Source organism: Bos indicus, chromosome 2 (genome assembly GCF_029378745.1).
Source record: "Bos indicus isolate NIAB-ARS_2022 breed Sahiwal x Tharparkar chromosome 2, NIAB-ARS_B.indTharparkar_mat_pri_1.0, whole genome shotgun sequence".
Lineage (NCBI taxonomy): Eukaryota > Metazoa > Chordata > Mammalia > Artiodactyla > Bovidae > Bos > Bos indicus.
Genome location: NC_091761.1, coordinates 94,455,485 through 94,482,051, shown reverse-complemented (window position 1 = coordinate 94,482,051; position 26,567 = coordinate 94,455,485). Strand labels below are relative to the sequence as shown.

The window sequence follows — 26,567 nt, the reverse complement described above, 5'->3', positions numbered from 1 at the left end:
ACTGCTGTCTAAGCACATCACAGCCGGGAAAACCTGTCTGAGAAGATGATTTGCTTTGTGCTGTAACTGGCATAAAGTTCAGTGCAGGTATTGCTTAACAAGCAAGTTCTGAAGTGAAAGAAGATAGGTAAATTTTAAAGGATATTCTGGACACTGCCTTTCAGACCCATTTTCCAGGTCAGTATGGTGGAATTAGACTTTTTTAGAAGCAGTAGAATAACCATTCTGAATATCTCTCTAGAACCTTCAAAACTTTGTGTTGAATGAAAGCAAAACTAAACTGTTTTAGACTCAAGGTATCTATGCTTACTATTAATATGACTGTTCTTAAGTGTCATTGAAGTGGAGCTTAGAAATGGCAAGGTTTTTTTTTTTTTTTAATAGTCACATGAGTTATTAAACATAGTTTCAGGGAATCATACTTTAGACTTGAAGTAGTTTATGTGACTTTATCTTGTTAGAGAAAAGCTGTGATTTGCAGAAGAGAGAGAGGAACTTGTTCTAAAACTAGAATTTTTAAAAAGAGATTTTATTGCATCAAGGATATCAAGTGGTTTGCTACTGAGTTTCATCCAAGTTCCTTGTCAGGAAACATGCTGCCTACATTTTGTTCATTTAATACATATGTTGTGTTATTTGTATAGGTGCCCAGATATTTTCTGACTGCTCCCTTGTGCTTGAGTACTTGGAGAAGTACTTGGCTTTTGAATTATCCCAAGTACAGACTGTCCCCAACTTACAATGATTCAACTTACAATTTTTTCACTTTACAATTGTGTGAAAATGATACACATTCAGTAGAAATTCTACTCCCAATTTTTTTTAAAGACTTTAAAAAATGTTTATTTTTATTTTTGTATTTGGCTCTGCCAGGTCTCAGTTGCAGCATGCAGATCTTCAATCTTTGCTGTGGCATGCGGTGTCCTTTAGTTGGAGCATAGAAGCTCTTAGTTGCAGCATTTGGGATCCAGTTTCCCGACCAGGCGCCCTGTGCTGGACTATGTCTTAGCCACTGGACCACCAGGGAAGTCCCTGTACTTTGAGTTTTGATCTTTTCCCAGCTAGCAGTGTATAGCGTATGATATACCTCTATACTCTGTTGTGATGTTGGGCAACGGCAGCAGCCTCCGCTCCCAGGCAGCCAAGTGATCTCCAGGGTAAACAAGTGATACAACCACTCTGTGCCCAGACAGCCGTCTGGCTTTCGCTTTCAGCATAGTATTTAGTTCGTTACATGAGCTCTTCAACACTTTCTTATAAAATGGGCTTTGTGTCAGATGATTTTGCCCAGCTGTGGGCTAAGTGTTCTGACCATGTTTTTAAGGTCAGCTGGCTAAGCTGTAACGTTCCTAAGGTTACATGTATTAAATGCATTTTTGACTTATAGTATTTTCAAGTTATGATGGGTTTCCCTGGTGGCTCAGACAGTAAGGAATCTGCCTGCAATGTCAGAGACCCAGGTTCAATCCCTGGATGGGAAAGATCCCCTGGAGAAAGGAATGGCTACCCACTCCAGTATTCTTGCCTGGAGAATTCCATGGACAGAAGAGCCTGGTGGGCTACAGCCCATGAGGTTGCATAGAGTTGGACATGCCTGAATGACTAACACTTTCACTTTTTCACCATCAGAATATAAAGCCGATCAAGGAAGATCTGTACTGAGATCATACATGCCTACATATACCAGATATATGCCTGTCTTTCTCATGAACCACTCTACTAATGACCTTGAGAAGGTCACTTTATTTTCCTGAAGTACCAGAGGCAAGGTGTTTCTGAGGCAAGGTGAGTAATACTAAATATAAAAGAAACAAATATATTAAAATTATTTACTGAATATTTTTACCATGTTCAGAACCAGTTTGCAAAATAATATAGTTGAGGTCTCAAAAGTGGTTCTTGGGACTTCCCTGGTGGTCCAGTGGCTAAGACTCCATGCTTCCAATGCAGCGAGCCCAGGTTTGACCCCTGGTCCGGAAATGGCAACCCACTTCAGTGTTCTTGCCTGGAAAATCCCAGGGACGGGAGAGCCTCGTGGGCTGCCGCCTATGGGGTCACACAGACTGAAGTGACTTAGCAGCAGCAGCAGGCAACTAGATCCCACATGCTGCAACAAAGAGTTCAAATGTCAGATTAAAGATCCCACATGCTGCAACTAAGACTCAGTGCAGCCAAATAAATAAAATACATATATATGTATTTTTTTAAAGTGGTTCTTGACTCAATTTTCTACCACTAGTCTGAGAGTAAGTAAATGTAAAAAATGGCCATAATTTAAAATGAGCTAAGAATAAGGAAAATAGCTCTTAAAATAAAATCATATGTTTTATCAGTATCTTCCTACCTCCCTTGTCTTTCCCCTCTTGCCTTCCTCCCTCCCTTCCTTCCTTCTGTCATTTGTCAAGGAAAAAAGAGGAGGAAATAAAAAGGAATATGGGCTATATGAACAAATACTGTCTTTCCCTACTTTCTAACTATGCAAACTTTAATACTGTATGAAGATCTAGTTAGGAAGGGGAAGTCTCATGTCTTCTGTAGTTCTATGACAATTTCAGGCACGGCTGTGTGTTTATAAACTTTTCTCGCAGATGTTACATTTTATGAACCCTGACTCACCAAGGGTGGTACTGGTGTCTTTAGATGGAAAGAAATCTCTGAGGGATGAAGGATTACACAAGTCTGGTTCACTCAGAACCCGAGATATTTGAATAGAATATTTCCTGGGAGGGGGAAAAAAGGCAACAAGATTGTGCCACACTTAAATGAATTCAAATCCATTTTTTTTCTCCGAAGAGAATGAGGGAGGGACAGCATTCTTGTCTGGGGAGGTTTTGTTTTCATTTGCAAAGTGTTTTTAATTTGTGTAGGCATTTTGTTTTGGGCTTTGGTCCATATTTGTGTTCCAGTATTCAAAAAACCACTTACTAGTAGACATTTTTTGAATACTTACTCTAGGCAAAGCACTGGATTTGATGCTACTTGGAGGCACAGAGAATAAAAGGGCTAGAATACTTTGTACTGCCATATTTGATCTTCTCGTGAAAGTTTAGGGAGAAGGCAATGGCACCCCACTCCAGTACTGTTGCCCGGAAAATCCCATGGATGAAGGAGCCTGGTGGGCTGCAGTCCATGGGGTCGCTAAGAGTCAGACACGACTGAGTGACTTCACTTTCACTTTCCACTTTCATGCATTGGAGAAGGAAATGGCAACCCACTCCAGTGTTCTTGCCTGGAGAATCCCATGGACAGAGAAGCCGGTAGGCTGCAGTCCATGGGGTCACACAGAGTCGGACACGACTGAATCGACTTGGCAGCAGCAGTGAAAGTTTAAACTCAATGTCACCTGTATCTTTCAGATTTGGCACCTGGAATCCTAAGTAGGAAGGTAACTCATACAAAGTCTTAGAGTGACATGTAGGACAAAAACTTAGAACCATCTTTCCTGAGTTCCAGTGTTCTTTCAACACACCAGGCTACCTAATACCAATGAACGTCAATGGGGTCAAACATCATGACACCAAAAATCTCAGTAAACAAAATGAATACAAGAAGTGCATGCTGAACAAAATATCAAAATTTTAAGTGGAGTCAGGATCTGACCCTGTACTCGCATGACCCAACTTCACTTGCTTCACCCAAGTCTTGGCCCTACGTCATGTAATCTGAATTTATGGGTGGACCAATGGGGAAAGCCAATATGAAAATATTCTGGGACTGGGATAACACTAAAGGAATCCTGGAGTAAATAGAGTAACATGTCCAGATGTTCAGAGATGGATCACGCACGATCCACATAGTAGTGTATTGAGATAAAATAGCTCTCATTTGTTTTAATAAGACACATATTGAAGACAAGAGGAAAAACTTGAGATGCGATGGTGGGTCATGCTAATTTCTAGGGGACAAGAATCCCGTTTCCCTCAACGGCTCTGCAAGGTGAGGACAAAGTGGAGTCCTGAGAGTCTCACAATGGGGTTTGGTTGGAGGGCTTTGATCAGAACTAGAAACTGGGTTAAATTTTTCTTCCTCTTTCTGATTTTCTTCTCTCTCTCACCCATGTCCTGTGCTTGAAGTGATAGTCCAGGTCCTGGATATATACCATTTGAAAATACTCTTGCCCTTTGTAGGACAAGAAGAAATCACAGTGGAGTCCTGGGGGAAAGAAGGGGCTTTTGGGCAAATGCAGTACCTACATGGTCCAGGCCACAAGGGGACTTGAGACTTCACCAGCTGTGGAGCAGTAAAGGATAGGCATTTGCCTGGATGTCCTCAGAACACAGCTGCCATGGCTGGATGAACATTGGTTTAGGTTCCTGGTCTGCTAATTTTGTTCTTCATGTTTCTACATTTGCAGTAACTTTAACAGCAGAGTTAGAACCATGCCCAGGAATAGAACAGATTCTGGATAAATACAGATCTCTGGCACAGCTCTGACGTGTAGCCACAACAGAATCTCAAGGACCAAAACTTCTCATAAGCTGGGTCCACCTGGCCTGGAGGTGGAGTTGTGGGGTGAGGAATGGTGGGAAAGGGTCTAATTAAAAAACAGTGTAGTTACTTTTTTTTTTGCTTCACAGCAAGCAGGATTTTAGGTCCTTGATCAGGGATAACCAGGGATTGAACCTGTGCCCCCTGCAACAGAAGATCAGAGTCTTAACCACTGGATGGCTAGGGAAGTCCCCAAAGCACCTTTCTTTTCTTACATCATTCTGAGCTTCCTCCTGTCTAATCCTCCTCACTTGCAAGGAAGAGGGGTTTATTTATTTTGCTTTTTATTCAGCCAATTATGGCTCTAGAAAAGTAGAATTATACTCTAATTTCAGTGCTGTTCTTAGAAACTATTGCTTTAAACACTCTGGAGAAAGGATTCTTATACCTTGAGTGCCTAGAGGGTAAGAACTTGGGCACTTACACATTTTAGTAAGAATCTAACCATTCTAACTTGCCAACTGAATGGTTTTGCAATTTCCTTAAGTTTCCTCACCTCCAGTTTCCCAATCAGTAAGTACAGAATAAAAGCTCAAAAGTAATATCTATTATCATAGATTCTTGTCCTTGATGGATGATGTTAAAGACCCTCTAAATACAGATGTCAATACCTTCTAAAATGTCCCCATCAGCAGCCATTCAGCCCGCTTTGTGCCCACCCTGTGCCATGGATCTCTTTGTTTGTTTGCTGGCTGATAGATTTTGAACAGCTGTAAGTTTTGGGTTCTACTAAGCCAAACTTTTCCTACCTATTGTGCCAAGTAATTTTTTGCCCTAGCTTCAGCACTGGAACCACACAGAATAAATGTTTTATTTTTTCCTCATCTTCAGGTATGTGAAAACAGCTCTCAGACCGCCTTTATTTTTAATTTTTTTATATTGGAGTATAGTTGATTAACAGTGTTGTGTTAGTTTCAGGTGTACAGCAAAGTGATTCAGTTATATATATATACACAAGTCTATTTTTTTAAAAATTCTTTTCCCATTTACATTATTAGAGAATATTGAGTAGCATTTCCTGTGCTATACAGTAGGTCCTTGTTGGTTATCTATTTTAAATATAGCAGTGTGCACTTGTCAGTCTCAAGCTCCCAATCTCTGTCTCCTCCCGACCTGTCCCAGCTGGTAACCATAAATTCATTCTCTAAATCTGTGAGTCTGTGTTTTGTAAATAAGTTAATTTGTATCATTTTTGAAAAATTCAACATGTAAGCAATATCATGTGGTATTAGTCTTTCTCTGTCTGACTTCACTTAGTCTGATAGACTCCAGTTCCATCCATTTCGCTATAAACAGCATTATTTTGTCCTTTTAAATGACTAAATAATATCGATTGTACATATATACCACGTCTTCTTTATCCATTCAACTGTTGATAGACGCTTATGTTGGTTCCATGGCTTGGCTATTGTAAACAGCCTTCCTTTCTTACCAATTCCTTCAACCATTCCAACAAATGTAATTTAGTCTCAAGTCCTTCCTTTTGCATTGCTTCTTTTTCCAATGGTCTTCTCAAAATCTGTTTTTGCAGACTTCAACCAACTATACCTCATATAGACTGACAGTGATAAAGTGGAGTGCTGAGCCTACTAGCTTACTTGGACTACCATCAAATAATTTAAAGTGTTCATGAAGAATGTTTCTAAACCATTGCAATGATGACTTTGGTATCCAACTGTTTGGTTTTTATCAATGGCAAATCTTTCAACTGGTGCTTTATTTTACCTTCCATTACTACGTTTGATCCTATACTCATTTCTATCTCCTCTAAGTGAAAAAAACGGCAGAAATATTTTCAGGCATAATCTTGTATGAATGGGAGGAAATTCTAGAACTGTTGTCCCTCCCTCCTCCTACTTTTTTGCTGCTATCTTGAAAAAACATTACTTTTGCTACCAACACAAGTTTCCCTTCCCCCTGCTTTACCAAGTTCACTAACCATCTCTCTGTATGATGAATAGTATTGTTTTGTGAAGTGGCTGAAACTTCAATATATTTTGTGAATTACTTGTGTACTGTTTTTTCTCCTTTTGGAGACTAGCCTTCTCTCTTCTTTTTAATTTTCTTAGCTATTTATTTGTTTTAACAAATATTTACTTACTTATTTGGCTGCTCCAGATCTCAGTTGTGGTATGTGGGATCTTAATTGTGGCATGTGAACTCTCAGTTGGGTATGTGGGATCTAGTTCTGCAACCAGGAATTGAACTTGGGCCCTCTGCATTGGGAGCTTGGAGCCTCAGTCATTGCACCACCACCTTTCTTTTTTAAAGGAAGGAAATATCTTGATAAAAATTGAAATAAGCATGTAGTAGCTGGCTAATTCAGTTTCCATCCCAAACTGGATGTTTCTCCTAGATTTCTCAGTGTCACAGCAATATGTGATTAAGATCAAAACATCTTCAGTGCCAAGGCTTCAGAAAACAGAAGTGTGTTATAGCAGCAGCACAAACTTCTACTGTGTGTCCCTGACTTTTCTGAAGCATATGTTTGTCTGCAGAGATGTCAGGTTATGGTTAAAGATTTTTGATGCACACCAACATAGTCGTGTTTGACTTTTTTTTTTTTTTTTTTTACTAAACCATGCATGGTATCTATGAGAAGTTTTATAATCTGGTAGGTACCTTGTTGCGATTTTTGCTTCCAAAATCAGTTCTTCAGTAAACATAATATTGCCCAGAAGACACTAAAAAGGGTTAAAGCTCTAGTTTTGATCGCTTATATGGATGGATATATCCATGACATAAATCGAACAATTCAGATGTCCAATAGCTAGCTAGTCATATGCCTTACAAAAATAAAGTTACAGAAGTCCTCTAGCATCAAAGTTTCCAAATTAAGTGCCCACTTCTTCCTGCTAAAAAATTATTTGCATATACAGAAATCCTTTTTGAAGAACATTTTAAAAATTTGCTCTGACCAAGGCTTTGAAACATTACATTGTTAATTGTGGTGATTCTGTCCCAGATTCCAGACAAAATTTGGAGAAAAGTGGGACTTCCCTGGTGGTCCAGTGGTTAAGACTCTGCTCTTATACTGCAGGGTTCAATCCCTTGCTGAGGAACTAAGATCCAATGTGCTATGTGGCACAGCAAAAGAAGAAAAGAAAAGAAAAAAAACGAGAAAAGCTAGATAAAGACCTAGATCTTTAATAAAAGGTGAAAAATAGCTTTTTTAAAGAATAAGAGAAATATAATGCTTTATAGTGTTCTGTTTTCTCACCACTCTTGGTCAGATAAAGGGATAGTACTGGCATTTGGGGCTAGACACAAGGGTTCCCCAACTTCCTTTGGAGGACAGGCATCTGACAATGTGTGATCTCAGTTCAGATTCAGTATTTTTCATAATATAAAGCACACATAACAAAGCAAGTTTTAAAATCTCTCCTTAAGTCTTCTCACTCTTCTCCTGAAGTGACATAAAGAAATCCCATTATCTTTCTACTTTCCTTCTAACCCTCTATTGTGTACTGCTTTTGGTCTTAAACTGGTAGTAATTGGAACTTCCCTGGTAGTCTAATGGGTAAGACTCCCAAAGCAGGGGGCCTGAGTTCAGTCCCTGGCCAGAGAACTATATCCCACATCCTTCAATTAAAGCTCCCTCAGGCTGCAACAAGGATGGAAGATCTCGAGTGCCGCAATTAAGACCTGGCACAGCTAAATAAATAAGTATTAAAAATGTAAATAAATCCTAAGAGTTTCATCACAGTTCAGTTCAGTGGCTCAGTTGTGTCTGACTCTTTGTGACATTGTGGACTGCAGCACGCCAGGCTTCCCTGTCCATCACCAACTCCCAGAGCTTGCTCAAACTCATGTCCATCAAGTCAGTGATGCCATCCAACCATCTCATCCTCTGTCATCTCCTTCTCCAGCCTTCAGTCTTTCCCAGCATCAGGGTCTCCTCCAGTTCTTTGCATCAGGTGGCCAAAGTATTGGAGCTTCAGCTTCAGCATCAGTCCTTCCAGTGAATATTCAGGACTGATTTCCTTTAGGATGGACTGGTTGTATCTCCTTGCAGTCCAAGGGACTCTCAATAGTCTTCTCCAACACCACAGTTCAAAAGCATCAATTCTTCAGCACTCTGCATTCTTTATCACAAGGAAACATTTAAAAAATGGTAGTGATCGATAGCTATAATTACTGAGCATGCTCTGTGTGCCAGGTACTGAGCTAACCTTTTTTTGAGGATTTCCTTATGTAATCATCATAGCAACACTATGACTTAGAACTATTACTGCTGTCATTTTGCAAATGAGGAAACTGATATTTCAAGGTAGTAGGTGATTTGTCCAAAAATCCACAGCCAGAAGAGATAGGACTGGGATTTGAAGTCAGGTATTCTGATTCCAGAGACAATAGACCCCTTTATGGTCTGATATTTAAATTACACCCATGTGTTAATTATCTTAAAGTCTTGCAAAAAGAATCAAGCCTGAAAATTTCTCCCTAACCTAAGGTTATTCATTCACTCTGTTTTCCTCCCCCAAATCCACAGAGCTTAACAGATTGTGCAAATCAGGACATAAACCTCTGGGTGGAACGTCAAATCAACTGTTGTGTAAGTAGGCACTGACCTTTCAAATATGTGCTATGTTCTCTTGAACTGTCCTAATGAAGCATGAGGGTTAGACGTGCAAATCAATCAGCAAGTGCCTTTTATGAAAAGACCTTGATCCCAACAGAGTGAAAATAGGTATCACTTCATGTCCACTGGGTCAATTTTTTTTTTAACTAAAGAAAAAATTTTCTCTTCCCTAACTCCATTTCTTCTTAAATTATTATTTTTTTTTATTTTTAATTAGGGGATAACTACTTTATAATATCATGCTGGTTTTTGCCATATATCAACATGAATCAGTAAGAGGTATACTTATGTCCCCTCCTTCTTGAACCCCATTTGCACCTCTTCTTCATCCCATCCCTCCAGGCTGTCAGAGAGCCCTGGCTTTGGGTTCCCTGCATCATACTGCAAACTCCCAGTGGCTGGCTATTTTACATATGGTAATACATATGTTTCAGTGCTAGTCTCTAAAAATCATCCCACCCTTTCCTTCTCCCACTGAGCCCAAAAGTCTATTCTTTACATGTCTCCTTTGTTGCCCTGAACGATCATTGGTACCATCTTTTTAAATTCCATTTATATGCATTAATATACAATATTTGTCTTTCTCTTTCTGACTTACTTCACTCTGTATAATAGGCCCTAGATTCATCCACCTCATTAAACTGACTCAAGTGTGTTCCTTTTTATAGCTGAGTAATATTCCATTGTGTACATGCACCAAAACTTCCTTATCTATTCATCTGTCGATGGACATCTAGGTTGCTTCCATGTCCTAGTATTGTAAATAGTGCTGCAGCAAATATTGGGGTACATGTGTCCTTTTCAGTTATGGTCTCCTCAGAGTATATGCCCCATAGTGGGATTACTGGGTCATATGGTAGTTTTATTCCTAGTTTCTTAAGGAATCTCCATACTGTTCTCCATAGTGGCTGTGTTAATTTGCATTCCCACCAACAGTGTAAGAGGGTTCTTACCCCCATTTCTTTATGACTTGTGGGTTTTTAGTACCCCTATATGCTAAGTCACTTTAGTTATATCTGGCTGTTTGTGACCCCATGGGATCACAGGCTTCTCTGTCCATGGGATTCTCCAGGCAAGAATACTAGAGTGGGTTGCCATGCACTTCTCCCGGGGATCTTCCTGACCCAAGGATCGAACTCACATCCATTCCATCTCCTACATTGGCAGGCAGGTTCTTTACCACTAGCGCCACCTAGGAAGCCTTTTAATTCCTCTATCAGGGATCAAACTATGCCCCCTGCAGTGAAAGCACAGTCTTAACCACTGGATCACCAGGGAAATCCTTGAAATTAGCTAGTGTTTAAATCCAGGGTTGAGTTTCAAAGCCAAGTCAGTAAAAAGTTATTGTGAGTGTTACCCTAGCTTAGCTAAGCTTCCTAAAATATTCTATTAATTTCCTAAATGAATGTCTTTCGGATATGTCTCCCTCATCTCCGTTCTAACTCTCACTGCCTAGGGGCTCTTCCATCTTTGACCTCAAGTGTGTCAATATGTCCCAAACTGCCTCCAGATGATCTTTACAAAAATTCAGTGATGACACTCACTAGTACAAATAGTTTTATTTGCTCCCAACTCAACAGTGGAATAAAATCTTAACTACTTAGGCATGACTTTCAAAGGCCTTCATTACCAAAACATTCCCTTGATTGGTTTTGTCTTTTCCAGTCAAACCAAAACACTTCCACTTATCCTAATATGCCCATTTTCCTAATAAGGAATATTAACATTTGTCTTAATGTGTGGCACTAAGGAATAAATGGGAGCTACAGATAGATAGGCTGCTGCTGCTGCTGCTAAGTTGCTTCAGTCATGTCCGACTCTATGCGACCCCATAGACGGCAGCCCACCAGGCTCCCCCATCCCTGGGATTCTCCAGGCAAGAACACTGGAGTGGGTTGCCATGTCCTCCAATGCATGAAAGTGAAAAGTGAAAGTGAAGTCACTCAGTTGTGTCCGACTCTTAGCAACCCCATGGACTGCAGCCCACCAGGCTTCTCCATCCATGGGATTTTCCAGGCAAGAGCACTGGAGTGGGGTGCCATTGCCTAGATGCCTCTTATTCAAGGATAGGCTCTGCCAGGGCTTGGGGTGGAAAGGAACAATCCAACAATAACCATTTAACCATCAATATAAAATTCAACCTTCAATTTCCATTTAAAACTCCCTTGTTTCTCTTGGGTGAATAAACAGGGAATCTTTATAAAATACTGCTGTGTCCCAACACCTTCCAAGCAGAGGTCATTTTTCCAAAGGGCAACAAAATATTCTGCTGGTGCCAAACATCTTGAGTACAAACTGGGGTGTGGTATACTGTTTATGTTTGATAGTGAGTGAAAAATATTGAGCAATGACCTCAAGTAACCCTCCCCCACTCTCTTTCTCTCTCTCTCTCACACACACATGCTTTTGAACAAAGTCTCTTCCCTAAGTAGACAGCTTTTGAGAGATATAGTTTGCTGATCACATATGTTTGCTGATTGATGGATTTTTGGTTTTCTCCAAAGAGTTTCTCTCTCATGTCCATTGATTCTTCCTGCTTATTTTTGTCATTCAATCAGAAGAAGGGTATAGATACCCTCGAGGTTCCCTATGGTTTTCATGGGAGATACATTTCATAGGAGATGCATTCTTGAGTTCTGTATCAGGGTAAATGGGGGAATTCTGGGGCTTCACCAGTGTCTCAGTGGTAAAGAACCCACCTGCCAATGGGTTTGATCCCTGGGTGGGGAAGATTCCCTGGAGAAAGAAATGGCAACGCTCTCCAGTATTTTTGCCTGGTAAATCCCATGGACACAAGGAGCCTGGTGGGCCACAGTCTATGGGATTGCAAAAGGGTCAGACACGAGTTAGTGACTAAACAACAACAACAACAAGGGAAATTCTACACAGGCAGACAGTGGTCAGCAACATCAAAACCTTCTCTCTGGCTGAAGCAGATTAGACCCTAAATTTTCTTAAGATTCTGTTAGGTATACATTTTTGCAGTGGTCCATGACAACCCATCTAACTCAACAATATGAAACTAAATTAAACTCCTTTGCATTCACCAAATGTTCTGCCAGAAGGAATCTTTGTGTTTTGTCAAGGTAGATAAACTAAATGTTTCCCTCTACAGTCAAGTCTCATTTAAAACCACACTTAAATGTTTAAAGATACACATTTCCACCAGATGTTCTTTCCCCAAATCATCTGGATTTTATGGAATGTTTATCACTATTTTTTCTGCCAGGACTCTTGTAGTGAAATCTATTTATTCAGGAAAGAGTTTCAGCTTTACTGTCTATTAAGTCTGCATAGATCAGAAACCAATTTGCTTAATTCAATAAACTGCTCTGTGCTCCAGAAGTAGATATTTGTCACTTGAGTGTCAGTGTAACTGTAACCCAGGAATGTGACAACTTGGCTCCCCACAGCAGCTGAATCCCTGCGGTAAACATGCCCCTCCACGTTCTCTGGAAGCCAAACCGCAAACCTCAGGGGGTGCTTCTCTGAACTTTGCTCCACACCAAGCATTTTTCATACATTTCTAATGGACTCAGGCGGACCTTTTTTATATTCATGTCCACAATACCGCTTGACACTCACTTCAGAAGCTACTCAAAAGATTTAAGATCATGGAGATCTTTCTGTCTTTATTTCAGACAGAATTATTTGCTTTTCAGCAGCACATATGGTTTAAGACAAATACAGTAGCTATTTCCTCTTTTTCAGTCAAGTCAAAAGGACTCATCTTGGCGATGTTTTGTGCACTTCCAAATTGAGAAAAATAAATGACGTCTCAATGGAAAGCCACGGCCAGCCAAGACAGTTTCATGTTTCCTGTTTAATGAATGTGAAAGTTTCCTTTAAATCTGGATTCTAAGTTGGCCTGCTCTGCATCTTCATTTCTGGTTATTGCCTAGCCAGGGTTTTTTTCTATTGTTCAGACATCCCTCCAGTTTCATCTGAGTCTTCATTCATATCTCCTCTTCTCAAAAACAAAAAAAGTTTTATGTGCCTAAATATACATATGTGTGTGTGTATATGTAGCATGTATATGTGCTCAGTCATGTCCAACTCTTTGCAACCCCATAGACTGTAGCCCACCAGGCTCCTCTGTGGAATTTCCCAAGCAAGAATACTGAAGTGGGTTGCCATTTCCTCCTCCAGGGGATCTTCCCAACACAGGGATCAAACCCACATCCTTGTGTGTCCTGCATTGGCAGGCAGTTTCTTTATCACTGTCTCACCTGAGAAGCCCTGTATGTGTGCATACACATGGTGAAACTGAAGAAAAATCCCCCCGTATTTTCTTTCTGTATCTCTTTTTGCTCTTTCTCTCTTATCAAGAATAAATAGATAAGTATAACAGTATGTTTGATGATACAGCAGAATGTCAGGGGCTTTTTTTTATAGAATTTTTATTGGAGTATAGTTGCTTGAATATCAGTTTTTAAAAGTTTAAAAATACTTGTTCTTAAATATAGGCCCTTAAATTTAAATTGGCAGAAATGCCCAAGGTAATATCCTTTCTCTGTAGACCACATTTTTACTTTGAGATTGCAGGTATTTTCTCGAGATTGCATTATCATACAGTTCGTTTGCATTCTCACATGTGTATAGCTTTTCTTTTTTCAATAATTTTATTTCTTACTATATACAAGGCATAGTGTTAGCTAAGATTGCATATTCAAGTATTGACAGCATCTTGGAAAGTGTCATAAATGAGTGATTTAGAAGTGGTGACCACGACAAATGAGACAATACATCCCTTGTCTGAAGAGGAATGCAAATGCTGCTATAGGAAATATAGGTCCGTTATTACCAGATAATATACATTTTCCAAAGAAGCTAGAAATTGCAATTATTTTTGTGAAGTCTATTAATGTTTAATATTAGCATTGACATCTAGCATACATTTTTTTAACACTTTTTCAACCAAATCAAATACATTTGCAGTCTCTACAAAGTGCAGTTGGTTTAGTGGGGTAGAGTGGACCAAGCCAAGCCAGGACTCCAAGGATAGAGTGCCCACAGATAAAGAGCAGATTCAACAGCAGGAGATAGAAGAAAGGAGTTCAGACTGAGCCCAGTGTGTGTAGATGAGGGTTTCTGAACTTTGGCATCCTTGACTTTTGGGGGAACATGAGTCTTTGTTGTCGGGGGCTGTATATTCTAGGATGCTTAGCAGTATCCCTGGTCCCTACCCACTACATAGCAGCAGCATTCCCCCCTCATCCTCCATCCTTTGTTGTGACAATCAACAGTGTCTCTAGATATTGTCAAATACCCCTGGGAGGCAAAGTTGTCCCCGGTTTGAGATCCACAGGTGTAGATTGTGTCAGGGATGGACAATCGGAATTGTCAGAGCACTGACCCCTGGGATGGTAAGCGGAGAGTCTAACCAAGGTTGGGAGAGAAGCATGGGTCTTCCCAGAGAAGAAAGGAGCAGCATGATGGAAATGTGCTAACAGTGTTCTCTAGAGGACCAAAGGGATAGCAATCCAAAGCTGGAACCTGGAGTAAGGACTAGGAACAAGGCAATAACCCAGTTATTCAAACCAGAGAACGAAGTAGAAATAGAACCTTGGATCAGGACAGCTGCCAAGTTACACTTTGAACAAGAAATATAGTTGAGTCCAAGTTTGGGGCAGAGCAGAGCTTACAGGTAGAAAGCTGTGAGAATTAGAACAGTGATGAGGCAGGGAAATAGTGGTCTAACCAGAGACGGCAGAAAGCGGGGTGAGGGTCATTATCAGGGAATTTACTCATCATTCCCTTTTGAGAACCAGGAGCTTTGTTACAGCTCCAAGGAAGGGCTCTGGTTCTAGGTAATGATCCATTGTTTTGCCTTTCTTATCAGGGTCCTCCTTAATAACTCTAACAGAAACCCAGTAAAGTCAGGAACTTGTCCATAGTATCTTTTATCCTAGAAAAAAGACGAGTTATCTTGATTCTTATATCAATTTGGAGAAGGTTAAAATGAGGGTCTGTGGAGAGGCCCTGAGTAGCATTAAATCTTATGGTTGCCTCACTGGCACCAAGGGGAAATCATTCTCAGAGGCCAACTCGGAGTTTCTATTTCCATTTAACATATAGCCTCCTCTCCTTCACTGTTGAAAATCTCAAAGTCTTCAAAGAGTTTGCCTCCCCCAGAGGTCACAAATTTATAGCTGGGCTGAATATGGCCCACAACTATTTAGTTTTAAAATAGTAGTTTAGGAGTTGGGAACTTTTCACATTAAAAATACAGATATTCAGGGACTTCCCTGGAGGTCCGGTGGTTAAGACTCTGCACTTCCACTGCAGGAAGCACAGGTTCAATCCCTGGGGGGAACTAAGATCCAGCATGCTGCAAGTCATGGCCAAAAAAATAAATTAAAAAATACCTTAAAATATATATGTGTGTGTGTGTATGTATATATATATATATAAATTTTCATCCATTCATCCAAAACTCTGGCAACACTAAACCCTCATTTCCCACATGGAAACAGTTGGCTGGAATTGAGTAGCTGCTTTTCACTGAAAGCAAGTCCACTGTTTTTTGGTTCACCCAAATCCCATTATCTCCCCAACTTGGACTATTGTACCCATTAAAGTTACCTGCCCTTGTGACATTTAAATTATGAAATAAAGGGCAGAGGTCATTTAACTCTGCCCAAGTCACATAGGTCTATTACAACTCTAGATCTGCTCCTCATTTCCTTATAAAACAAGAGTCTCACCAGCCCGTCATAGTCAATGGCAAAAACTGCTCCATGAGATCATCCAGGACCCAGGCTTCTATCTTGTGAACTATCATGTTTTCCTCATCCACCTGGTATATGATGACTCATCACTGCATCCTCATTTAGCCAATAAGAAGAAGAGAAAGAGGGTAGGGGAAGGCCTGACACTGGCATGGAATCAAGAGGTCTAAACATCTTATTGTATATATAAGCCAAGGACTTCCAAAGTTTGCCAACAGATCACTAGAATCCAGGCAAGAAACATGGAACAGATTGTCACTGATAACCCTCAGAAGGAAGTGACTCTGCCTACACCTAGAGAACAGTTTTCTCCAGACTTTGAAACAAAAAATTTGTAATTTTAAGCTACTCAACATACAGCACTTTGTTACAGCAGCCCTAGGAAACTAATAAAGTTAGCCTCTAGATATTTGGATAGGTCTAAGTACCATTTGGAAACTTAATTCAATCTGGAGGCACGTGTAAACTGTAAAGCAAAGTATTGGGTTGGCCAAAAATTTCATTTGAGTTTTTTGTAAGATGTTACAGAAAACCTGAACAAATTTTTTGGCCAACCCAATATAAGCAAGGCAAATAATTAAGAATATGTCCTTGAGGGTTAACTGTCTAGCCAAGGACTTGGTAGGGTAGTCTTTGAATTCTGCCTTACTTCTCTCTTTTCTCCATCCCACCCCTCCCTGTCACCATCACCAACACACAAAAACATCTGCTGTAAGTCACAGGGGAATTCCTAGCTTATATTTCCTTTAAGGGCTTCAGCTGGGCAGTATGCAGCTCCTCTTGAAGATCTTTCTCCAAGCCTAAACTGGTCATTACATCTAACCTACGCATCTGCTTTCTGGAAGATTAGCAATTTCTCTGGAACAGGGCTTTCTGTTAGAAGGGATTCTGTTTGGAAAGATCACTCATCCTCAAGGTAATTCTCGTGCCCCAAGAGAATTGGGAAGGGGGGTAGTTGGCATCCTTCAGCAGACCCTATGACCATTCTGGCCCAGCATGGTCAGCAGTGACAGCTCCTGACTTGGTGAATATAGTGGTTGGGCGTAATTACAGGTCCTCCAAATGGCTTTTCTATGTTTGGGGAATGAGATTCCATCTACTCATTCCTTTGGGTTTTATAAGGTGATTCCAGGCCATTTGGTTTCAGGATTGCTAATAGCCTAAAGAATAGGTCACAGGCACCAAAACCATGGCTTCCCTGGTGGCTCAGTTGGTAAAGAATCTGCCTGCAATGCAGGATATCCAGGTTCAATCCCTGGGTCAGAAAGATCCCCTGGGGGCCGTGACAACCCACTCCAGTATTCTTGCCTGGAAAATCCCCATGGACAGAGGAGCCTGGCAAGCTATACAGTCTGTGGGGTCACAGAGTCAGACACGACAGAGCAACTAAGCACAGCAAATTAAGCCCTGTATTAAGCACTGTGGGGTCCGAAGATGACAGTCATTCTTGAGGAATTCACAGTTTGGTAGAGCAGAAATCAAAGAGAAATCAATGAAAGTGTAATGTGTTATGTACAGTAAGAGCAGGGTGACAGAAGAGGGGGAATGTCACATGGTTAAGAGCTCAGGATCTGCATTTAGTGGAGCTGAGTTTCGATTCTGACTCTCCAATTATAGGTTGCCATGAAACTGGGAAAGTCACTAAGCTTTTCAAAGCTTCAGTATTTTTCCTTGTAAATAGGAAAATAGTAGTACTTATACACTTTATATGATTTTTTTCAAGGATCAAATTAGATCATACATGCCTAGCATCTAGGAAATTCCCAACAGCATTGATTACTGCATATGATAATAGTTATTATTAAGTATTATTAATATAATTATCTGAGGGGAGGTAATGTTAGAACATGTTCCCAAGAAAAGGTGGCATTTGAGCTGAATAATGAAAAATAAAGAGAAGTTGGCTGAGTTTGGGTTTGGGAAGATACTAATGAATTGCTTTTGTTTATTATGCTCAGATTCCTCAAATGAATTTAGATAAGATGATGAATTCAGTGTTAGTCAAATTGAGCTTGAGATGGCTGTAAGCAATACAAGGTGTTTTGACCTCTTCATTCTAACTCTCTCAAATCTTATATATTTACTCTATCAGTGATTATAGCTCCATGAGATGACTATAACTACTAGTATTTTTTCTACTTGATTTTGAATACTACAGATAGAAGTAGCAAAATTAATTGATGAAGCTAGAATTGTACCCAATAAGCTTTGTTTTGGTTGAAAAATTGACATTTAAAGTCTTCTTAGCCCAGGAAACTAGACTTGATAGCAGGAAAGAAAAATGAGACCACAGAAGAAAATAAAGTTTGAAAGTGAAAGTCGCTCAGTCTTGTCTGACTCTCTGTGACCCCATGGACTATACAATCCATGGAATTCTCTAGGCCAGAATACTGGAGTGGGTAACCTTTCCCTTAAATGCACTCTACAGGAAGTTAATGTAGAAATTAAGTGGTCATAGTCAAGTTTGTTCCAAAATATATCTTTTAGTTGAAAAGTCTTCCATATTGATATAATTCTGATGAATATATTTGAATTCATAAACACAGAATCAGAACATCCATGAGTGCCAAATGGGTCAAAATCTCCAGTGCTTGCCTGTGACATCCAGGTGGTGAGCCAAGGAAGCAAGTGGAACTCCGTCCAGATCTTCAGAAGTCAGAGTACTAAAGTTTTTTTTCAGAAGTCTTTTATTATTAGAGGAATAATTGCTTTACACTGTTGTAGTGGCCTTACTGTACATCAGCGTGAATCAATCACAGTTATATACATAGCCCCTCTGTCTGGAGCCTCCTTCCCCCCACCATTCCATCTCTCTATGTCATCATACAGTGCCAGGCTGGCTCCCTGTGTCATATAGCAGCTTGCTGTTATATGTTTTACACATGGTAGTGTATACATTGTCTCTGCTGCTTTCTCAGTTTCTCCTTGCTGCTTCTTCCCCTGCTGTGTCCATAAGTCTGTTCTCTATGTCTGTGTCTCGTTCTCTTCTCTGTAAACAGGTTCATGGATGCAAATAAAGAGGTTAAAGTCATCACACATAAATGTTAATCTGTTTTCTTTTGCATCTTCCATAAAATAAAAATACCTGGTAAGAATTTAATAAGTACTTGAATTTTAGATTCTCTTGAGTCAGCCCTGCAAACATTATGAACATAGAAATTGCACCTATAGTGTGAATCATTTTAATTTAGCATTTACTGAATATTTAAAAAAAAAATAAACTTTCACAGCCTTGAGAATGATTATAGCAAAATTTAGGTCCATCAGGACTTGGACACCTAGACTGTTAATCACAAGTCCTACCAAGAAATATACTATTTCTAGTTCATAGCATGAAAAAGAATACTTTTTTTTTTTTTTCCACACCGTGTGGCATGTGGGATCTTAGTTCCCTGATGAGACTTTGAAGTCCTTTGCATTGGTAACAAGGAGTCTTAACCACTGGACTGCCAGGAAAGTCTGAAAAAAAATGTTTTAATTCATGATATTTCTTTAATAATTGTAGGTCTATTCAGGTTTTGTTTCTACTTGTGTCCATCTTGGAAGAATATACTTTTTGCCAAATATTTCAAGTAAGTATTTTTTTTCATAGTTCTCTCTCATTTACAAAATCTCTACTTCCTTTTTAAAAATTTTTTTATTGAAGGATAATTGCTTTATAGAATTTTGTTGTTTTCTGTCAAACCTCAACCTGAATCAACCATGCTGCTGCTGCTAAGTCACTTGAGTCGTGTCCGACTCTGTGCAACCCCATAGTCGGCAGCCCACTAGGCACCTCCGTCCCTGGGATTCTCCAGGCAAGAACACTGGAGTGGGTTGCCATTTCCTTCTCCAATGCATGAAAGTGAAAAGTGAAAGTGAAGTCGCTCAGTCGTGCCTGATTCTTAGCGACCCCATGGACTGCAGCCTACCAGGCTCCTTTGCCCATGGGATTTTCCAGGCAAGAGTACTGGAGTGGGGTGCCACTGCCTTCTCCGTAGGTATACATATATTTACTCCCTTTTGAATTTCCCTCCCATCTTCCTCCCCACCCCACCCCACCCCTCTAGGTTGATACAGAGCCCCTGTTTGAGTTTCTTAGTCATACAGCAAATTCCCGATGGCTATCTATTTTACATATGGTAATATAAGTTTCCATGTTACTCTTTCCATACATCTCCCCCATTCCTCCCCTCTCCACATGTCTTTAAGTCTATTCTCTATGTCTGTTTTTCCATTGCTGCCCTGTAAGTAAATTCTTCATTACTGTTTTTCTAGATTCCATATATATGCGTTAGAATACGATATTTATCTTTCTCTTTCTGACTTACTTCACTCTGTATAATAGGTTCTAGGTTCATCCACCTCATTAGAACCGACTCAAAGGTGTTCCTTTTTATGGCTGAGTAATATTCCATTATGTATATGTACCACAACATTTTCATCCATTCATCTGTTGAGGGATATCTAGTTGCTTCCATGTTCTAGCTATTATAAATAGTGCTGCAATGAACAATGGGATACATGTATCTTTTTCAATTCTGGTTTCCTCAGGGCACATGCCCAGGAGTGTGATTGCTGAGTCATATGGTGGTTTTATTCCTAGTTTTTTAAGAAACCTCCATACCATCTTTCATAGTGGCTATATCAATTTATGTTCCCACCAATGGTGCAGGAGCATTCCCTTTTCTCCATACCCCCTCCAGCATTTATTGTTTGTAGATTTTTTGATGATGCCCATTCTGACCGGTGTGAGGTGATAGCTCATTGTAGTTTTGATTTGCATTTCTCTAATAATGAGCAACGTTGAGCATCTTTTCATGTGTTTGTTAGCCATCTGTATGTCTTCTTGAGAGAAATGTCTGTTTAGGTCTTTTTCCCACTTTTTGATTGGGTTGTTTGTTTTTCTGGTATTGAGTTGTATGAGCTGCTTGTTTATTTTGGAAATTAATCCTTTGTCAGTTGTTTCATTTGCTACTATTTTCTCCCATTCTGAGGGTTGTCTTTTCACCTTGCCTATAGTTTCCTTTGCTGTGCAAAAGCTTTTAAGTTTAATCAGGTCCCACTTGTTTACTTTTGTTTTTATTTCCATTACTGTAAGAGGGGGGTCATACAAAATCTCTACTTCTATAGTTATGTCTCCCTTTTGTCCCTAAATTGTTATTAGTGCCTATTAAGATAAAGAATTTTTATCCTTATGTCCTTTATTACTTACTAAACATTTTTTCTTTGATAAGTTGTTTTCTATAAACAAATTTTTTAAGTTGTTTTCTTTCTTTTTAAATTTGTTTCCATAGATTTGTTCATTCTGCAAGATCATGGAAGATCTAGAGGAGACATTATTTGAAGACTTTGAGAACTACTCGTATACCCTGGAATATTACTCCCCAGAGACCGATTCAGAGGAGAAAGCACCCCTGGGAGCCATTCACTGGGTCTCCTTGGTGTTGTGCTGTTTGGCATTTGTCCTGGGCATTCCAGGAAATGCCACCGTCATTTGGTTCACAGGATTCAAGTGGAAGAAGACAGTCACCACTCTCTGGTTCCTCAATCTAGCCATCGCGGATTTCATTTTTCTTCTCTTCCTACCTCTGTACATCTCCTACGTGGCCATGAATTTTCACTGGCCCTTCAGCATCTGGTTGTGCAAAGCCAATTCCTTCATTGCCCAGTTGAACATGTTTGCCAGTGTCTTCTTCCTGATGGTGATAAGCCTGGACCGCTATATCTACTTGATCCACCCGGTCTTATCTCATCGGTACCGTACCCTCAGGAACTCTCTGATTGTTATTATAGTTGTTTGGCTTTTGGCTTCACTAATGGGTGGGCCAGCTCTGTACTTCCGGGACACTCTGGAGTTGAATAACCACACTCTTTGCTATAACAACTTCCATGAGCATGATGTGGACCTCAGGTTGATGAGGCATCATGTTCTGACCTGGGTGAAAGTTATTGTTGGGTACCTCCTCCCTCTGCTAACAATGAGCATTTGCTACTTGTGCCTCATCTTCAAGGTGAAGAAGCGAAGCATCCTGATCTCCAGTAAGCACTTCTGGACCATCCTGGCTGTGGTCATGGCCTTTCTGATTTGCTGGACTCCTTATCACCTGTTTAGCATTTGGGAACTCACGATTCACCACAATAGCTATTTCCACCAAGTGCTACAGGCTAGCATCCCCCTCTCCACTGGCCTGGCGTTCCTCAATAGTTGCTTGAACCCCATCCTTTACGTCCTGATTAGTAAGAAGTTCCAAGCGCGCTTCCGGGCCTCAGTGGCTGAGATACTAAAATACACGCTGTGGGAGGTGAGCTGCTCAGGCACCCTGAGTGAACAGCTCAGGAACTCTGAAACCAAGAATCTGAGTCTCCTGGAAACAGCCCAGTGAATTCTTGCCCTCCCACCCATCAGCACACGACTTTTGTGTGGTTCCCCTGACATGCTTTTAGATTATTTGGTTCCAAGACATACAGCTGATTGTATCTTTTTATTTTTTTGGTAATTTTATTGGCATCCTATTTTTCTTTAGATATAAAATATAAGAAGGATCTTCATTTTTCTTTTCAGCAACCTAAATTATCTTATTCTTGCTAATTATACCATAGTGGATTAACCAACACTACTTTTCTAACTTTAATGACTTTTTAAAACTTGTAAATTTTAATATTAAATGTATGATTGATTTAAAAAATATAAAAATAGGCATGCTTAAGCTACTTTAATTCTGCACAAGTAACCTATTAGACTTATTCTTAAAATGCAACATATGTACTTAATTTCTTTATTTCATGTAATCTGTACATGTGCCTTTATGAATTAAAGTGATAGTTGATTATAGTAGGTTATAGTACATATTCAGGGTGCCTGAATACTTGGTAAACTGCCCCAAAATCTAGAAAATAACTATTATTATTATCTCTCATGATTCTGAGAATCAGGGTTTAAACAAGGCACAGAAGGGAGGTTCATCTCTCTGTTTCACAGTATTAGGGGCCTCAGCTGTATGGGCCGAGCAGCTTTCTTCCCTTCCACCCTCTTCTCTTCCCTTCCTTCTTCTCCTTCCCCTCTCCTCCTCCCCTTGTTTCTTGTATCTTCTCCTCTTCTTTCTTCACATGGGTATTCCAGCATGGCACCTCAGGGAAGCCAGACTTAGGGTAATACAGGGCTCTAAGAGACTAGGGTGGAAACTTCCACTCCTCTTAACAGCTATGCCAGACACTGCACACTTTCACTGTACTCTATTGATCAAAGCAGTCACTGGCCAGGTCAGATTCAAAGAGAGGAGACATAGACCCCATCTCTCAACTGGGATATATGACCTATTAAACCCCTACACTAATATTATAAATATAAATGTTTATATGTGCAAATATGTATAAATTTGCTATAAACATGAAACACTGACATCCAGATAGTAGGTACGCCAGCTCAATATCAGAAAGATTTCAGGAAAAGAAGGCATGTATGATATTTCTACTTTCTATTTCTATATATAGACAACAGTGTAAGACCAATAAAGTATACCTTTAAGTCAGTGACCTTTTCATGATGCAAATGTGTTGCATTTAAGACTGTAATAGTATTTTGACTTCTATTCATTTGTCGCTTTAGCAAATAGATGACTAAGAGTTATATAAAACTTTAGTAGATAGATATTTTAAAGGATGTCAAGAGGTGGCCCTAGTGGTAAAGAACCTGCCTGCCAATGCAGGAGATGTAAGAGACGTGGGTTTGACCCATGGGTTGCGAAGATCCCCTGGAGGAGGGCATGGTGTCCAGTCCAGTATTCTTGCCTGGAGAATCCCATGGACAGAGGAGCCTGGCTGGCTATAGTCCATAGGGTCGCAAAGAGTTGGATGTGACTGAAGCAACTTAGCACACACACAAGATGAATAAGGTACTTATAGAGAGTGAGAGTAAACTTGGATAAGAACAATCCTAAAGCAAGATAGACAGTAGTAAATACTATTCAGTTCAGTTCAGTTGCTCAGTCATGTCTGATTCTTTGCGACCCCATGAACTGCAGCATGCCAGGCCTCCCTGTCCATCACCAACTGCCGGAGTCTACCCAAACCCATGTCCATTAAGTCAGTGATGTCATCCAACAATCTCATCCACTGTCATCCCCTTCTCCTCCTGCCCTCAATCTTTCTCAGCATCAGGGTCTTTTCAAATGAATCAGTTCTTCGCATCAGGTGGCCAAAGTATTGGAGTTTCAGCTTCAGCATCAGTCCTTCCAATGAAGACCCAGGACTAATCTCCTTTAGAATGGACTGGTTGGATCTCCTTGCAGTCCAAGGGACTCTCAAGAGTTTTCTCCAACACCACAGTTCAAAAGCATCCATTCTTCGGCACCCAGCTTTCTTCACAGTCCAACTCTCACATCCATACATGACCACTGGAAAAACCATAGCCTTGACTAGATGGACCTTTGTTGGCAAAGTAATGTCTCTGCTTTTGAATATGCTATCTAGGTTGGTCATAACTTTCAAGGAGTAAGCGTCTTTTAATTTCATGGCTACAATCACCATCTGCAGTGATTTTGGAGCCCAGAAAAATAAAGTCAGCTACTGTTTTCCCATTTATTTGCCATGAAGTGATGGGACCAGATGCCATGATCTTAGTTTTCTGAATGTTGAGCTTTCAGCCAACTTTTTCACTCTCCTCTTTCACTTTCATCAAGACACTCTAGTTCTTCACTTTCTGCCATAAGGGTGGTGTCATCTGCATATCTGAGGTTATTGATATTTCTCCCAGCAATCTTGATCCCAGCTTTTGCTTCTTCCAGTCCAGCATTTCTCATGATGTACTCTGCATATAAGTTAAATAAGCAGGGTGACAATATACAGCCTTGACATACTCCTTTTCCTATTTGGAACCAGTCTGTTGTTCTATGTCCAGTTCTAACTGTTGCTTCCTGACCTACATATAGGTTTCTCAAGAGGCAGGTCAGGTGGTCTGGTGTTCCCATCGCTTTCAGAATTTTCCACAGTTTATTGTGATCCACACAGTCAAAGGCTTTGGCAATGTCAATAAAGCAGAAATAGATGTTTTTCTGGAACTCTCTTGCTTTTTCCATGATCCAGCGGATGTTGGCAATTTGATCTCTGGTTCCTCTGCCTTTTCTAAAACCAGCTTGAACATCTGGAAGTTCATGGTTCATGTATTGCTGAAGCCTGGCTTGGAAAAATACTATAAGAGAGCCAAGAAGAGTGTAGCCTTTTCAGAGAGGAAAGAGATGGATTCCAGTGGGCCAGTGAAGAAGCACTGGAAATCTAGTTTCTTAAAGATGCCACTCCTTTTCCATGTCTCTGCTGGTTCTCTTGTCTTTTATAAATACAAACTCTGCTACTCACTGCAATTTTTAAAATACTTAATTTTCTATAATTTATTGATTTTATTTGAAAGTTGTGAGGGAAGATAAGTATCTTTTTAATTTCATCTCTTAGTTTTTAGAAATGCTAATATCAGATCATTACTGGCTATGTTCTTTACTGTTAGCCCCATGCGACAATCAGATCTGATTTGGAAATTATTCCAAGAAAAAAATAAAATATGCGGCATAGCTCAGCATATCCCAAACTTTTGCCATTCCCAAGCTTCCTGCCTCCTGCCATACCCAGTATAGGTTAAGGGAAGATTGGGAGAGAAAGGCTCATTGTGAGTTTCTAGCCCTCTGTGCTCCATTGAACCCTGCCCCTTGCACAAGGAGGGCTTGCAATATTTCACTCTGGTGTACCCCTCAACCCTCAAGGGATGGGCTTCCAGGATCAGGAGAAAAGCTGGAGGATCCAAGAAAGAAAAGAGGATTATGTAGGTTCATCCCTGGTTTGTGCAGAGAGACTGACTCTGAAGGCTGGGGGAGAAAGAAGGCTGAGGAGCAGGAAGGAAGGTGATTAAGCTACCAGGGTCAAAAGTACATTACGGAGCAGGTGGTGGTCCGGAAGTTCAGGACAGTGCTTCCTAAGCTTTGTGAGTTAGGAACCCATGCAGAGCAATTCGGTTTTCCCCATGCTACGGGCACAGCGTCTAAGGCCTCTGAGCTTTCCAAGGGCCTGTGAAAATGTTTGAGATCCTAAAAAAAATCGTCTCTAAAATTAAAAAGGGAAACTTGAAAAGTCAAAATTAATAAATATTCTGAGTTTATTTGAAAGTCTAATGAAAAGTTATGGGTCCTTTCCCCAGAAAAAAATGCTTTTAAATAAAATTTCAGGGAGTCCTTGTACCCCAGGAAAAGAACTCCAATTTTAGTGGCTTTTAAAATAGATGATAACGGGGCTTCCTTGGTGGTCCAGTGGTTAGGAGTCTGTTTTGCGATGCAGGAGACACGGTTCACTTCCTGGTCTGGGAGGATGCCACATGTTGCGGGCAACTAAGCCCATGCACCACAACCGTTGAGCCTGTGCTCTGGAGCCGGGGAGCTGCAGCTACTGAGCCCAAGTGCTGCAACTATGGAAACCCATGTGCCCTAGAGCCTGTGCTCTGCAACAAGAGAAACCATCACAATAAGAAGTCCAAGCACAGCATCGAAGACCCAGCACAGCCAGAAATAAATAGCTGATAGCCTGGGTGTAACTTACAGGAGTCTACTAGTAGAAAGTAGTAACCAATGCAAGCACTTTCTAGCAGAAACAGGAGTTCATTTTTATTCTCAACTTGAGGGAAGATCTGGAGAGTAGTGTAGGACCCAAGGCTGGGCCCAGATTTAGAGGCTTCAAGCCTCCTCCCCTGGCAGCTGGAATTGGAGAGGGGGGCTCTCCAGGGGTCTAAGGGTCTAATAACCTCTAAT

The 26,567-nt window shown here is 40.4% G+C and overlaps 1 protein-coding gene across 11 annotated transcripts; it reads left to right on the top strand.

Moving 5' to 3' along the window:
* On the top strand, positions 1 to 24,839 carry CMKLR2 (chemerin chemokine-like receptor 2). 11 transcript variants are annotated; one of them, XM_019975790.2, is made up of 6 exons: positions 5 to 177; positions 1,630 to 1,785; positions 8,981 to 9,043; positions 18,348 to 18,461; positions 19,307 to 19,373; positions 21,078 to 24,839. In XM_019975790.2, exon 6 carries the CDS (start codon positions 21,099 to 21,101, stop codon positions 22,164 to 22,166), a length of 1,068 nt encoding a protein of 355 aa, XP_019831349.2. In that variant the 5' UTR covers positions 5 to 177; positions 1,630 to 1,785; positions 8,981 to 9,043; positions 18,348 to 18,461; positions 19,307 to 19,373; positions 21,078 to 21,098; the 3' UTR covers positions 22,167 to 24,839. The 11 variants fall into 11 exon arrangements, 10 of the variants coding, with proteins under 10 accessions (XP_019831368.2, XP_019831389.2, XP_019831382.2 ...); XM_070770749.1 differs by lacking the exon at positions 1,630 to 1,785; XM_019975753.2 differs by lacking the exon at positions 18,348 to 18,461.
* The last annotated feature ends 1,728 nt before the right edge of the window (positions 24,840 to 26,567 follow it).

Bases quoted from the DNA above. Each gene is read 5' to 3' on its own strand.
- CMKLR2 (XM_070770766.1), top strand. From the start codon at position 21,099: ATGGAAGATCTAGAGGAGACATTATTTGAAGACTTTGAGAACTACTCG.